Genomic DNA, 13,838 nt, shown 5'->3' with positions numbered 1-13,838 from the left:
AGCCAATTCCTCTCTCCTTCCCTCACTCTCTCCCTTCCTTCTCCTGCCTCCTCCTGCCACTTACTACCTTCTTATCTTGCCTGCTTACCTGCTTTGGGAGTTCCTCCATTTCAAGCATGCAACAGCTCTATTTAGCTGCTGTTTAGCAAGATGCCTCTCCCTCTGCTGGTCAGTACAACTCCCTGCCTGTGTGGGAGTTCTGAACCTCTGAGCCAGGCTCAGAAAACAGCTGCACAGCCATGCAGATGCACAGGGAATTTTGGTTGTAACCTTGGGCAGGAGGGAGTTGTGACCTAGAGCAGGAGATTAGGGTGCAGGAAACTGGGGTACAGGAGGGCGTGCAGGGGGTTTTGTTGTGATGTAGGGCAGGAGGGGGTTGTGAGTTGGGGCAGGGAACTGGGGTGCAAGAAACGGATGCAGGATGGGGTGCTGTGTTTTGGGTTGAGATCTTGGGAAGGAGCAGGGGACTGGGGAGCAGGTTCATACCCCCAATCCACCCACTCTTTCAGTTATTTACAGCAGCTTTATAAAAAATTTAGGCTAAACATACAGCCAGAAGTATATAGTTTTGATTCAGATTATTAAAGTTTTTAAATGTTCATCATAATTTTATAATTAGGAGTTAGTCTCATAAGCACCCCATTGCATTAAACCCCTGGTTTGCAGTCACTTTACAAGTCTCTGCCATTGATTCCCTCAGCATGTCAGAATTTTGCCAATTCGACAGCTCTGTAATGGAATTCTCTCCTGTGTGGTTTTCCATTGGTAAATTTTAGCTTTTAAATCTAAATTATCAATCTTCTTCATTTTTTTACATAATCATTTGTGTTTTTAACTTTCTTGTGTTGACTTTGTTAAAGCTGTATTAAATATATCTACCATATATTTGAAAAAGTTTGTGCGTGTCTGTTCAAGAACAGTAAGAGCTAGGACCATCAAATTTGGTATGCAGCTTTCTTTTATTATAACTCAAAGCAAGGTAAGGGTTTGGTTGTGCCAGGAACATGAGATGTACATGGATTAGAATTGCTTTTCATAGAGCTATACAGGAAATAGAATTACCAGGAAGGTAAAAGGGGGCTGGCTGGGTGTGTCCCACTCCTATCCAGGACTATCCTAGCCCCGAGCCTCCCACTCCCCAGGTACTGTTTAGGGAGGGTGGAGAATCTCTTTTCCCCACCCCAAATTCATATGGAAACATTGCTGTCTTTTCCCTTTTGTCAATAAGTGAGGGGAAAGTTCAGTTTGCTGCATTCCTTATTCTGCCTGGAGAGCTCAGTGGGCAGACAAACCTGGACCTGCCTCAGCTGGGGGACAGGCACCTCTCCCCCGTTTGTGCCTGCTGAAATTACAGTGGCCATGGAGAGACACTTCTCACCTGGCTCCAAGCTGCTGCAGTGATAGAAGGCTTGGACAACCTGCATACTGAATCCCTCTTCCCCAGTCCACTCCAGAGAAATGATTCAAAGGAAGCATGCACATTTTCATTTTATCTTAAAAAAATTAATTGAGCTAAGGACTTTAGCAACACCAGGTAAAACTTCTAGTATGAATATAATGAAATCAACCAACCAGCCTCTTTTAGAATGTTCAACCAACATTAGAATTTCCATTTTGCCAAAAATTACTTCCATGGTTACGACTGTGATTATTTGAACAAATTACCCATTTAATGATATCATGTTTGATCTGGTTTGTCTTTCATTTTAAACTGCCACATTGTTGGGGTGGAGAAAGCAACCTCTTTCAATTAAAAATGAATTCAGAGGGTGCCATATTCCTTTACTTTTGCTACTCATTGTTAGAAGGCTATTTTAGGTTGTCCTGATATTTAGTAATGATGTATAGCACATTTAGAATGTAGGTAAATATAAATCAATATAGAATTGTCTTATAAATGGAAATTGATACATTTATATCCCCAACATCAAATTTACCAGTCTGGTGTTGAAGAACTACAATGTTGCTAGGTAGTCCCCTATTTTTAGGCAGCTCAGCTGGGAGTTTCCAGCAGAAGCCTAATAGTATGTTAGCACTTGAATTAACTTATAAAGTACTGAGAATCTTGAAGTTTCATTCTCTTGAGACTGCACTGAGGTTTTAGAGAGAAGTGAGGGATGGATAAAGGACTCTGGAAGCTCATAGAATTGGGGGACTTGTGAAAATATAGTTCCTCCTCCCAAATTGCCACAACTAAATAATTGACAGCTGAATTCTGCCTGATCCTCATGTGGTACAGTGGGAGGGAATAGAGTAAAGGAGCTTCTAACCTTTCTTGTGTAGTCTGTTTAATAGGCAGGAAGCATTTCAGTGGGAAGCTGCAAGATGTTTCTAATGCTGTTTCTGGAGTTGAGTGCCTTCAAGTCACGCTCCAATGCAGCTCTGAGCCTAAATGGCAAAGCTGAACCCTGTGATTGCACAAGACCACTGTCTGGAAATATAAAACATATGAAACTGGAATGTATTGCTAATGTGTAGCTGGAATGTGTTCCTTCTTACCAATTTAGTTGGCTAAATACAGTTCTAAAGATCTAAATCAGCAACAGGTTTCTATGATTTTCTGTGCCACACAGACAGCAGAAGGCCAAGGATACTGACTGATACAGCAGGGTGACTGTAATCAACAGAAAGATAAGCTTGCTGCTGAAGTCCATAAAAACCAAAGCTCATATGTTGGGGAATTCTGTGCCAGTTCTAGAGCTATTTATTTAATTTTGAGGTTTATTATTTGATTTGTTTATTATTAAGGTTATTTGAAGAGGATTATAATGCTATGATTAAGGCTTAGTTAAAACCTCTATTCTCAAGCTATTTATAACTTGGAGAAAAAATGTTACTCAGCAGAAATTTGGCATACTGTGTCTCAGGGTGGGTAGTAAGTTCTTTTCTCTCTCTAAAATTTGCAAAACAACAACAACAACTCTGGCTGCTTTCTGTGCTTCATATGGCTACCACAGAACTTTTGTCATTTCCACTCTTCCTTTATCCTCTCGAATGGTTGACCCAATGTCTAGAAGAAAGTGGTCTGGGGCTACTGGTCTGAGTTCTGTAGAAGTTTTGCCATAGTAGGATATGGATTTACTCCATATAATAAGAAAAATATGGCAACCAAGTTTTATTAACATTTGTATGCACTAAATGTAAAGTTCAGTTAATTTAATTCATTTTAGCTCTTATTTTCAACCATAGTCACATTTTTTTCATAGCACAACTGTGGCATTTGTCATATAACAACAATTACCTGGTAATCATGAAAATACCGAGATATATGCACTTAGTGCTGAAGACTTGCTGTATTTGTGAAAAGATTTTTTTAAAGAAAAACAATATGCAGCAGATGTGAAAGTTTTACCTTCAAATTTAAATAGGTTTATATTCTCAGTGAGTGTGGGCTCAGCACAGGCCAACAAAGTTTAGCTTACCAGATGTTCTACTTGATCTCATGATGCTATACAGATGTTTTCTGTTTTTTTACAGTGCTCAGATAAATGTACACTAAATGCACTGATTTCTTTATTGTACTTTTGTATGATTGTGTACATTACCACAGTGAATTTAATTCAATCTGTAGGCCACACATGCACACAGAATTCACTAAAGTCAGTGAGAGACAATATGATGATTCTATAAAAGTATATTACTATGCTACTTGGCCCCTTTTCAATACTGCACTGGAAAACAGACGTTCTCCAGCCACTATGTTGACACTGCAGTTATAATGCTAATAAGACTAGGTTGAAAGATGGGTTTTACTTCTAGTTTGAATGCTGTGAAGTTAGGGGCTGTTTTCCATTCTTTGCAAGAGCGATTTCTCAAGTCTAGAGCTGGTTTCTGTGAAAGCTATGTCTTCTATATTCATAAGACTCCTGTTTGTGCACAGTTCCATTGTTCTAGTTTAGCAGAACTTAGTAGTCATGGGAGGTCATGGATGGAGCAGCATTCTCTCAGGTAGCAAGAATTAATCCATAGTGGGCTTTAATTGTTGAAACGAAGACACTGAATTGGACTGTATTGAGTGCAATGCAGAGAGCACAGTGTCTTCCATAGCTCTTGACAGTACCACGTGCTTTCACTCTGTCCCTGCCGCAAAATGGGTCTTTAGTAATATGCCCACGTTTAACCATGTGAGTTGTTTTTAGACATACAACTTCCTTCACGACTCTAAAACCATTTCAAAGTGTCCCTGTGAATATTTAATTACATAGGGTCTTAACTACAATAGCTTCCCACCTGCCTGGTTTATTCAATAACAGACCAACCAAATAACAAAAAAGGGAAATTTCATTTCCCGACACCTGCTTTTGCTCTCCATTCTCCTTGCTTCCCCTTCTACTCCTTGCACTCTTCTTTGACTTTTGACCGTATTGCTGCCTTCCTCTCCTCTTCCCACCTCAACTTTCCACCTGTTTTTAATCCACTTGTACACTTGTAAACTTTTTCTTCTTATCTGGCATGTACATTCCCTATTCTCTTTTAAATCCTTTTGAAAAGCTACTTATTCCAGCATGTCATACTTCTGTCTCATCATTAAAGCCAAGACTTAGTCATGGATATTATTAGTAAAAGTTATGGGCAGATCTCAGGAAATAAACAAAAACTCATGGCCTCTGAGTTGTCCATGACTTTTTCCAAAAATACCCCATACTAAATCTTAGATGCTGCCTGGGGGGAAGGGATGGCACTCCTGCATACACTGTTGCTCTGCGGGATTGCTCTGAGCGCCTCCGGCACCACTGTTGGTGCTGCTCCTGAACAACCCTAGCAGCAGCCTGTGCATTGACCCAGACACTGCAGTTGCACAGGAGGTCCTGAAATCAGCTATACTGACCACTGCGGAAGTCACAGAAGTTCTGGAAAGTCACGGAAACTGTGACCTCCACAAAAGACTTGAGGAAAGACTGTGAAATAAACTCTTCACCTCCCTTGATTTGTGTGTCTGATGTATGGCTCAATCTTGTAAACATTTACAAAAACAAGTAACTGTTCAATTGGGTTCACATACATAAATGATTGCAGGACTGGGCCATTAGTTCATATGTTTTTTGACACTGGAAATATGTCTTGTTCCATAAAACACAATGTTCATTTAAATTAATAAATTATGTTTAATTATACTACTACTACAAAAAATTAATGACAATAAATGACCTTGATAGAGCATGGGAAACATATGCAAATGAGCTCTACTCTTTTGCATCTTCTACCTTCCAAACACTTGGTCCTACAGATTTTTTAAAGGTGTCCTGCAGGCATGTTTCTTTTGCAGCTGACAAATGGACTTCATACCCAGGTTTATGAGAATAATAAAACTGTCAAATGTGTATTTTTCTTTATTAGTGAATACATCATCTTGTATTTCAGGAATTCCAAATAGCTGGACTTCCTGACTATGTTAAAATTGTAGAAGTTGGGCCAAGAGATGGATTACAAAATGAAGAGGTAATTTATTTCACTATCCACTTTTGCACTGTGACAGGTTTCAAGGGGGTAGCTGTGCTCGTCTGTTTCAACAAAAACAAGTCCTGTGGCACCTTAAAGGCTAATGAATGTATTTGGGCATAAGCTTTCGTCAGCTGGAATCCACTTCATCAGATGCATGAAGTGGAAACTTCAGGTTAGTAGGGATATATGGGAGTGTTACATTACTATGCAGAGGACCAGTGCTAACGAGGTCAGTTCAGTCAAGGTAGATGTGTCTGTTCCCAACAGTTGATGAGAAGGTAAAAAATGACTTTTTGTAGTGAGCTAGCCAATCACAGACTCTATTCAGATGCATTCTGATAATATCAAGTTTGCATACGAGTTCCAGCTTTGCAGTTTCATGCTGAAGTCTGTGTCTGAAGTTTTTTAGCTCAAGTATGGCAACTTTCAAGTCTGTTATTCAGTACCCAAGGAGATTGAAGTGCTCTCCTACTGGGTTTTTTTTCCTATCTGGTACCCAAGATCCATAAACCTTGGAATCCTGGATGACCCATCATCTCAGGCATTGGCACTCTTACAGCAGGGTAGAGACTGAGGGTGGCTAACTCCCTACAAAAAGTAATTTCCCCCCTTTTGGTATTTACAGTTTCTCATCAATTGTTGGGAATAGGACACATCCACCTTGATTGAACTGGTTGAACTTGATTGAACTGACTGCCTGTCCACAGATATCCACCTCATATCCACAGATAGTGGAGTGGATACCGACACAGGGCTGCCAGGCAAGTCCCTGCACTTTGGCAGGGAAAGGATGTGAGAAGCAGTGTCCTAAATGTCCCTGTAACAGGGGTTGAGTGCCAGCCCTGCCTGCCCTCCCCCACTCCAGTCTAGTGAGAACTGACCTGTTGAGCTCCAGTGTGCTGCCTGCCTCTTCCATACACTACCCTGTCCCCCTTTTTGTTCATCTGTGCTCCCTCTCCTCTCCTCTCCTCTCCTCTCCTCTCCTCTCCTCTCCTCTCCTCTCCTCTCCTCTTTTCCCTCCAGATTTGTTGTGCAGATTGTGGATCAGATGAGTTGAGACTGGCAGATGCGGATTGGATGCATTTCCATATTTTTGTATCCATGCAGGGCTTTACTCGCTGTCACTGGTCCTCTGCATAGAAATATAGCACTCCCCTTTGCATACCTGCCAAACTGAAGTTTTCCTTTCAAGCATCTGACAAAGTGGCTTCCAGCCCATGGAAGCTTATGTCCAAATAAATGTATTAGTCTTTAAGGTGCTACAGAACTCTTTGTTTACACTTTTGCATTGTTTCATGTGGATATTTATCATGATGTACAACTTACATGTCATAATTTTAACATTTTTCACCAATATAATTGGCTATTAAATTAGATATTTAAAATAGTAAGCTATGACTATTATGCCTTGTTGTGCCGATATATACTTTTTATATTTATAGTTTTATTATTACATAATTTCCTATCATTTATTACGTCTGTCAGAACCTAGATTAAAAACTCTTGTTCTGGAAAATGCCTAGACCTCTGTGGGGCTAATCTCTGATCAGTGCCCTTAAATGCTACATCAGTAAATAAGACTTTAACATCCTGCCCGAGGAACAGCCTGTTAGAAAAGAAAAATAACTTGCCATAAACCGTGCAAGATTTTTTGTTTCTATCATCCATCTGAAGACTGGGATGAGAACTGGATGGTGGCTTAATGTAGTGAGAATAAATCTGGTCCATGTAAAATTGGACCCAAACACTATGATTCCCAACCATAGCCCAGAAAAGATCATTCCACAGACAGCAGATTCATGTACCTCACCATGGCTAGAGTATTAATATGACAATGGGAACATTAATTACCATAGGTTTTTTTGCTTTCTTCCTCAAAGAAGACAAGTCTGTATATAGTCCCTTCCTGGGTCCCTTCTCATCAGTGGAGACACGTCATCCCCATCCCTGCCGTCTTTTGTGAAGGCATCTGCGTATAGCTTTCTCATGAATGGCTTTGTGAGACTCCTGGGAAGGAGTGGAAAATGTAGTGGGTGCACATACTCTGCTTTCTGGTCCATTACGTGTTTGCTGCCCACTGACTGCACACAAGGGGAAGAGTGTCTGGTCATGCTTAACTACTTTAAATAAAGCATGGATGCTTATTTTGTACTGTGGACATTTTATTTGCAAAAGGTACTTATTATATGACAGATTTTTTCTGATGTAATGCTTTCATATCCTTAGGTCAAAGTTCCAACAGATATCAAAATTGAGTTAATCAGTCGACTTTCCAAAGCAGGCTTGACTGTAATAGAAGCAACCAGCTTTGTTTCTTCAAAGTGGGTACCTCAGGTAGGTAAAATGTGCAGTTTATTTCAGTTTAAGTGCCATATGATTCAGAAATGATATTAATTATCAGAAGAGCCAAAGCAGTTGAGTTTTCTCACACCCTAGCTCATAATTACATATAAGAAGGTACAACAAACTCATCTACTGTGTTTTGGGCCGCCGTGAGATCCCTTCTATAGTTCTAAAGCTTTACATTCCACCTGATCCATAGGGAATTTCAGATCAATGTTTGAAAGCTATTTAGATAGCTAAAGATGTAGTTACCTTTAAAAAATCTGGCCCTTCCTGACTGGCGTGCAGGGCAAATTCCAATGAATCATGCTGAGATCTTTTAAAACAGACAATTGTTTTTCTCAGATGGAACAGTTAGGCTCCAGAGCTACAGATCCATTGGTATCATTATAGATGTTTGGTATCTGTATTGGGCCTTATGTAGGTTATTCAACCACAATTATAATATGTATGTCATATGCTACTTTTGCTATGTACCAGCAACACTTAAAATCTGGGCCTTATTAACGTTTCAATTCCAAAATTCCATTTGACTTCAATGGATGCTGGATTTTGCCAAAGTTTTGATATTGTAGATCTTAGGTACTGAGTACCTTCTAAAAGGTGCTAAGCATCCTCTCATTGTAATTGTTTGCTGTTTGCAGGTAAAGCTGAAGAAAATCAATGATGATTTATATTTCTTAAATTTATTTACAGAAACTTATTTACACACACAAAATACAGGCACATTTGAATTTATAATTTCTGGGTTTAATTATTCTGATTGCATTCATATTAGGGATGGAATAGGATAACCATTTACACAGTTAACTGATAAGCCTGGGATTATCAGTTACCATGAATGGTTACATGCATACTTCTGCCCCACTCCAAGGGAGCCGGCTGCTACCCCACTCTGCTGGCTCTGTATTTGAGCCCACAGCATGGAGCAGCAGCCAGATCCCTGGGAGTGAGATGGAAGCCAAGAGCCAGTATGTGCCAGGAGCTGGTGTGTATGGTTCCTGGGAAGTTGGCTGCCGCCCCACAATGGAGATGCATGTAATCGTGTAACCACTGACATTTTCAGCGATTATACCATTACCTCTATTACCCACTTTTTAACATCCCTAATTCACATGTCAAGTAATTACATGTACAATTGTATCTAGAGATTTGTGAATACACTCACCTATTTAACACATGCAGTTCCAGTCATTCCATATAGAAATACACTTCTATTTGTGTATCTGTGATTGTTTGATTGTTCATAGAAAGCAGGCCTTGTTTGTAATTGTTTGTGCTTATGTAAATTAAAAACATGTATAGGCATATCAAGCATTCTTTAAAATTTTCTAAGTCTAAAATATTCAATATTATTATTTTAATTAACCTTTATTTCATTCTACAAATTTAAACAGAACAGAAATAATATTGCAGTTAGATCAACAGTTATCATCCATGCAAATAGAATGTAATGAAGGACAGTACACAGAGCATTGCAACCAGAGATATTTTACATTGCACTAGAATTATGCATACTTGAAAACTATCCAAGTGAAAAAGAGAGGATTGTAAATTTTGACTTTTTTTTCCTGCATATTCTCTGTTAAAATGTGTGCAGAATATTTCCCATTCAATTTTTGCATGGCCATTAAGAAAGCACTGTAGGGGAGTTGAAAGGAGTAAGTATTCCTTTCTGCCTTGTAAGGCCATGTACGGGCTATCCACATCACAGCTGTGAGCATGCCAGGAAGTGCCGGGGCTGCATACCAGGTACTGCTACCTTCAGGGGTACTCGAGAGAAGTCTGGTGGGTATTTCAACACAACTGAAATTTGGAGAAAACTGAATTTTTGTTTTAAGTTTTGGAGTGCTTTATTATTTTTGTACTTTTTATGCTCAAAAATTTCATTGCCTGCCCAGCCATGATTAAGTTGTTTAAACAAATGTGTTGCAAGGGTAGAAACAAATGTTGTATGTCTGAAAACTGTAGATACTGGGGGTACTTACAAATTTTTTTAAAAGGGGTACTTTATAAAATAAGGTTGAGAAATACTGTTGTACCCTCTGCAGGGGTGTCACAAATTATCTCCTCCATGTCAGAACAGCAGGAGAGCCCAGAGGATATTGGAATAATCAGGCCTTGATCAGGCCACTGCGATGGGTTCTTCTGGGTAGCCAGCCAGTTACACATCTAGCCCAAGTTTGGAGTACACTTTCTTAATTATTCACATTGAAAACTCATATGGTAATTCACCATGCACTGTTACATCACACAGTGGTGGTTGCAATATCAGACAATAATGTAAGGTTTTAATGTTAGCCTGCAGCCTAAGGCAAACATAGGTCTATTTCTTTTTCTAGTCTGTGTTTAATTCTTTCCTTTTCCCATGAGGCCTTTAGAAAAGCAAATTTAGTTCAGACTTGTCAGATTCAGAAAAGAGGACAATTCCTTCTTATCTCAAACTCAAGTCTGAATATTTTCTTTTAATAGCTTATGTGATGTTTAAAATAGTTTTGGTTTAAGTGATAAGGTTGTATTGCTTGGAGATGGAGTACAGTCTTGATTATGTCTTTTTTTCCCCTCCCCTTTCTTTTTTTCTTCTCATAGGTCATGGGAATAGAACTCCCGGTTATGTTTAGATCACTCATTCACTTATTTCTTTTTTTAGTATTTTAAAGCTCTTTTATGGTTTCCCTTCTACTGTTTTCTTTGGCATAGAATTTGACTGAAAAAAAGTCAAAAGAAAAAGTTCCACAGTAGCAAGGTGCCATATAAAACAGGATCTCATACGTATAATGTAAATGGCCAGAAATGTTAAATACTTGCCATTAAAAAGCATATTGTAAAATTTTTATTAACAATTTAAATGCAATAATATGAAGCTTTTGGTAAAATAAGATTCTGCTTACAGGGGAAAAAGCAAGGGGACAAATTTAACATAGGAAAATGTATTTGGAATATTTGGAATTGTGTATATTTTTACACACAGTGTCATTTCATTTTGTTTAAAAATATTTTAAATCATATGATTTTTGAAGTGTGGAATTAGTTCCATCATTTATCATTAATCATTTGACTTCAAAAGTTCTGAAAAATGAAGATGTTTTTATTTAATTAAGGATGAAAGCTTGTTCTTAAAGCAACAAGATATGATCAAGTGTGTTTTTAGGTGATTATTGGATATGTTAGATTCTTTTATTGATTGAGTTCTTGGAGAAGCTATTATAAAAATATATGGCCTAGCACCAATGTTCAGTTCCTACCATGGGATAAATTATGGGCATGGGTACATTTTAATGATATGTCTATTAAACACTTGGAACCTTATATCTACTTCTGCAAAGTTATATATTTGAGATCGAATTTGAGGATTCTGTTGTTGCAAAGATATATATTTAGGGCTAAATTTGAAGACGCTGTTGCTGCATGTGTTTGCCCCAAATTTTTGAGTTAATATTTTCCCAACAGGAAACCAGAAACATGTGTCTGTTGGCTTATATATTATTTTCATCACCAAAACAAAATTTGGTGAAGTTAATGAGGTACAACAACTGAGTTTTGAGAAGATGTTGTAGGGACTAATGTTTGTGCTTCATTAATCATTAGTGGCTTAAAGTTGGATCTGTGCATTCATGTTAGGGATGCTAAATATCGGTTAATTGAATAGTTGATTAACCTCATGAATTCTTATCAGTTACCCGACTATTCTATAGTTCCCGGGGGTGGGGCCAGTAGCCGGTGCGCTCCAGTCCCACTCCTGAGGGACTCCCTGCCACCCCATGCTGCTGTCTCTGTATCAGAGGCAGCAGTGTGGGTTGCCAGGTGAGAGCCGGTCTGTGAGGGGAGCCAGTTTAAAAACCATGGACAGGCTGCCTGTCGCCCCATGCTGCTGTCTCTTTTACAGCCATGCAGCAACCCCTGTCTAGGGGAGTAGGTCTGAGCTCCCAGGGCAGTGCAAGCCAGGACTGAGTTGGGCTGCTAAAAAATTGATGGGTGGAGGGGGAGAGAAGTGAGTGTAGTCTATAGCATTAACTGATAAGCTTTTGTTTATTGGTTAATTGTCTATACTATTACATCCCTAATTCATGTCACTTGCTCTGTAGGGTGCCATTAGCCTTGATTTTGCCTTAGAACTTAGTGAAGTTGTGAAATATCTTATCCATGAAAGTTTCCATGCAGATTGGATTTATTTAAATTTAGTTCAGTAATTTTGTATTAAATTACCATGGATTTAACTCCGGCTTCTACAGTTTCAAGTTCAATAGAGTGCATATTATCTCTGGTACTTATCTCAAATTTGGAGACACTAGGAATATGTGAAGTCCAGGGATAGTGACCACAGATAATCACAATTACAGTACTAGGTTTTATGTACACCACAAGTTTAACCAAAGCAAGAAGTAAAGTTACAAATATCCATGTGTATATAAATCCTACAAAAACCTATGCGATGTTTAAGACTGTAGTCATACTCACATCCTCTAAGATATTTTAGGGTATGGTGTAGGAATGTGAATGGGTAACCAGTTAACGGTTATCCAATTCACCGTTACCAGGTAAGTAGCTAGGGCTGAAGCTGGGACTGGGAGCCGGCAGCCAGCTGCAGCCTCATTGAGGGGCACAGTCAGCCCCTGTGCTGGGGTGGAATTTGGAAGCTGGCAGCAGTCCCAACAAGAGGGCTAGGAATCAGAAGAGCCAGCAGCAGCCCCAGCTACTGCTTGGGGCTGGGAGCAGGTGTTCCGCGTGTTGAGGGGCTGGAACCATGAAATCCCATTAGTCAGTTAACCAGTTAAACGTTAACTGATTAACTTGGATTTTACATCCCTAGCATAGTGGCTGTCTCAGTAGATGATCATCAATAGAGGAAGGGTTCCAGCTGAGGTTTCCTGTGGAGTAATTTGTTAGGATGGTCTCTTGGGTCCTTCCTCATTTTCCATACTTGAGAACCTCTTTTATCTTTTTGGTCTAACTACACCTAACACCTTATTCATATGCATGAAGCTTTCAACCCCCTTTTCTTTATTCATACTTCAGTAACCCATGATTTTTGGGGAACCCCATTTTTTCATAGGGGTTGTTCTTGGTTCCCCTTATGATCATCTATATGCAACATGTACCCTTGAATGAGAACAGGACTTTTCGTGATGTTACAATTTGGTGTGAGGCTTTCATCTGAAACACTGTAAGGCCCAGTAACTCCCCCCTCCCACCATAAAATGTGAGATGGCACAATCCTTGAGCATCATGAACAGCTAGTGTACCTTGGGGACACATTAGATCAAATGCTGATGTTCTAAGAATACATCAAGAATCTGAAAAAGAAAGAGAAGTCCAGGAATTGAGTACTCTAGAAACTACCCAACTCAAAATGGGTTGCTGACTCCAAAAAACTGTAAGCAACCCAGTCTTGCTCAGTTAGTCTACTGCAGAGTACTGCACCCCAGTATAGTCACACTCAAGCTATGCTCCTGAAATTGTTACTGAACTTAATCTTGTAAGATCATCTCAGGGACTTTGATTCTGACTCCCATACTGTTGTGCTGTCCCACAAGGACCTCACTCTCATCAGTGAATCAGGTTGTCTTTAGTAAAATGGAAAGACAAAAAAAATGCCTCATCAAAGACACTCGCCACATGGACATAAGATACAACCCAAGAGGCTGAAGGCCAGAAAGAGCTTTACCTCTGAATAATCCTGACCACAAAATTTTACTGTAGAAGGTTAAAAAGTAATAAAATGACAGGAAATGCCATTGGTCTTGGACAACCTGGTTCCTTCAAAACAACTCTTTCTAGGTTCTGAGCTCAAATGGAAACACTGGTGGTCTTAATTGAATGAGAGTTGGAATGGCAAAGACTAGTGAGAGTGTGACCAAATGGGAGTTGAAGAAAGAACCCAAATGTGAATAAAAGCTTCAGAGGGATAGCTGAGTTAGTCTGTAACTGGAAAAACTTAAACAAGAACGAATAGTCTAGTACCATCTTAAAGACTAACAAAATATATAGATGGTATCATGAGCTTTCATGGGCACAACCCACTTCTTTGTGCCTATGAAAGCTCATGATACCAT

General features: G+C 39.3%; 1 protein-coding gene across 5 annotated transcripts in view; it reads left to right on the top strand.

Moving 5' to 3' along the window:
- HMGCLL1 (3-hydroxy-3-methylglutaryl-CoA lyase like 1) overlaps positions 1-13,838 on the top strand; it is a 96,526-nt gene that overhangs the window by 10,458 nt on the left and 72,230 nt on the right. For all 5 annotated transcript variants that reach the window (XM_075923635.1, XM_075923634.1, XM_075923636.1 and 2 more), the window contains exons 2-3: positions 5,362-5,439; positions 7,669-7,776. In XM_075923635.1, coding sequence (XP_075779750.1) covers positions 5,362-5,439; positions 7,669-7,776 — 186 coding nt within the window. The remainder of the gene's footprint in view (positions 1-5,361; positions 5,440-7,668; positions 7,777-13,838) is intronic.

The sequence above is a fragment of the Pelodiscus sinensis genome, chromosome 3 (assembly GCF_049634645.1).
Source record: "Pelodiscus sinensis isolate JC-2024 chromosome 3, ASM4963464v1, whole genome shotgun sequence".
Taxonomy (NCBI): domain Eukaryota; kingdom Metazoa; phylum Chordata; order Testudines; family Trionychidae; genus Pelodiscus; species Pelodiscus sinensis.
The sequence above is the reverse complement of the archived record's forward strand: the minus strand, read 5'-3'. Positions and strand labels throughout refer to the sequence as shown.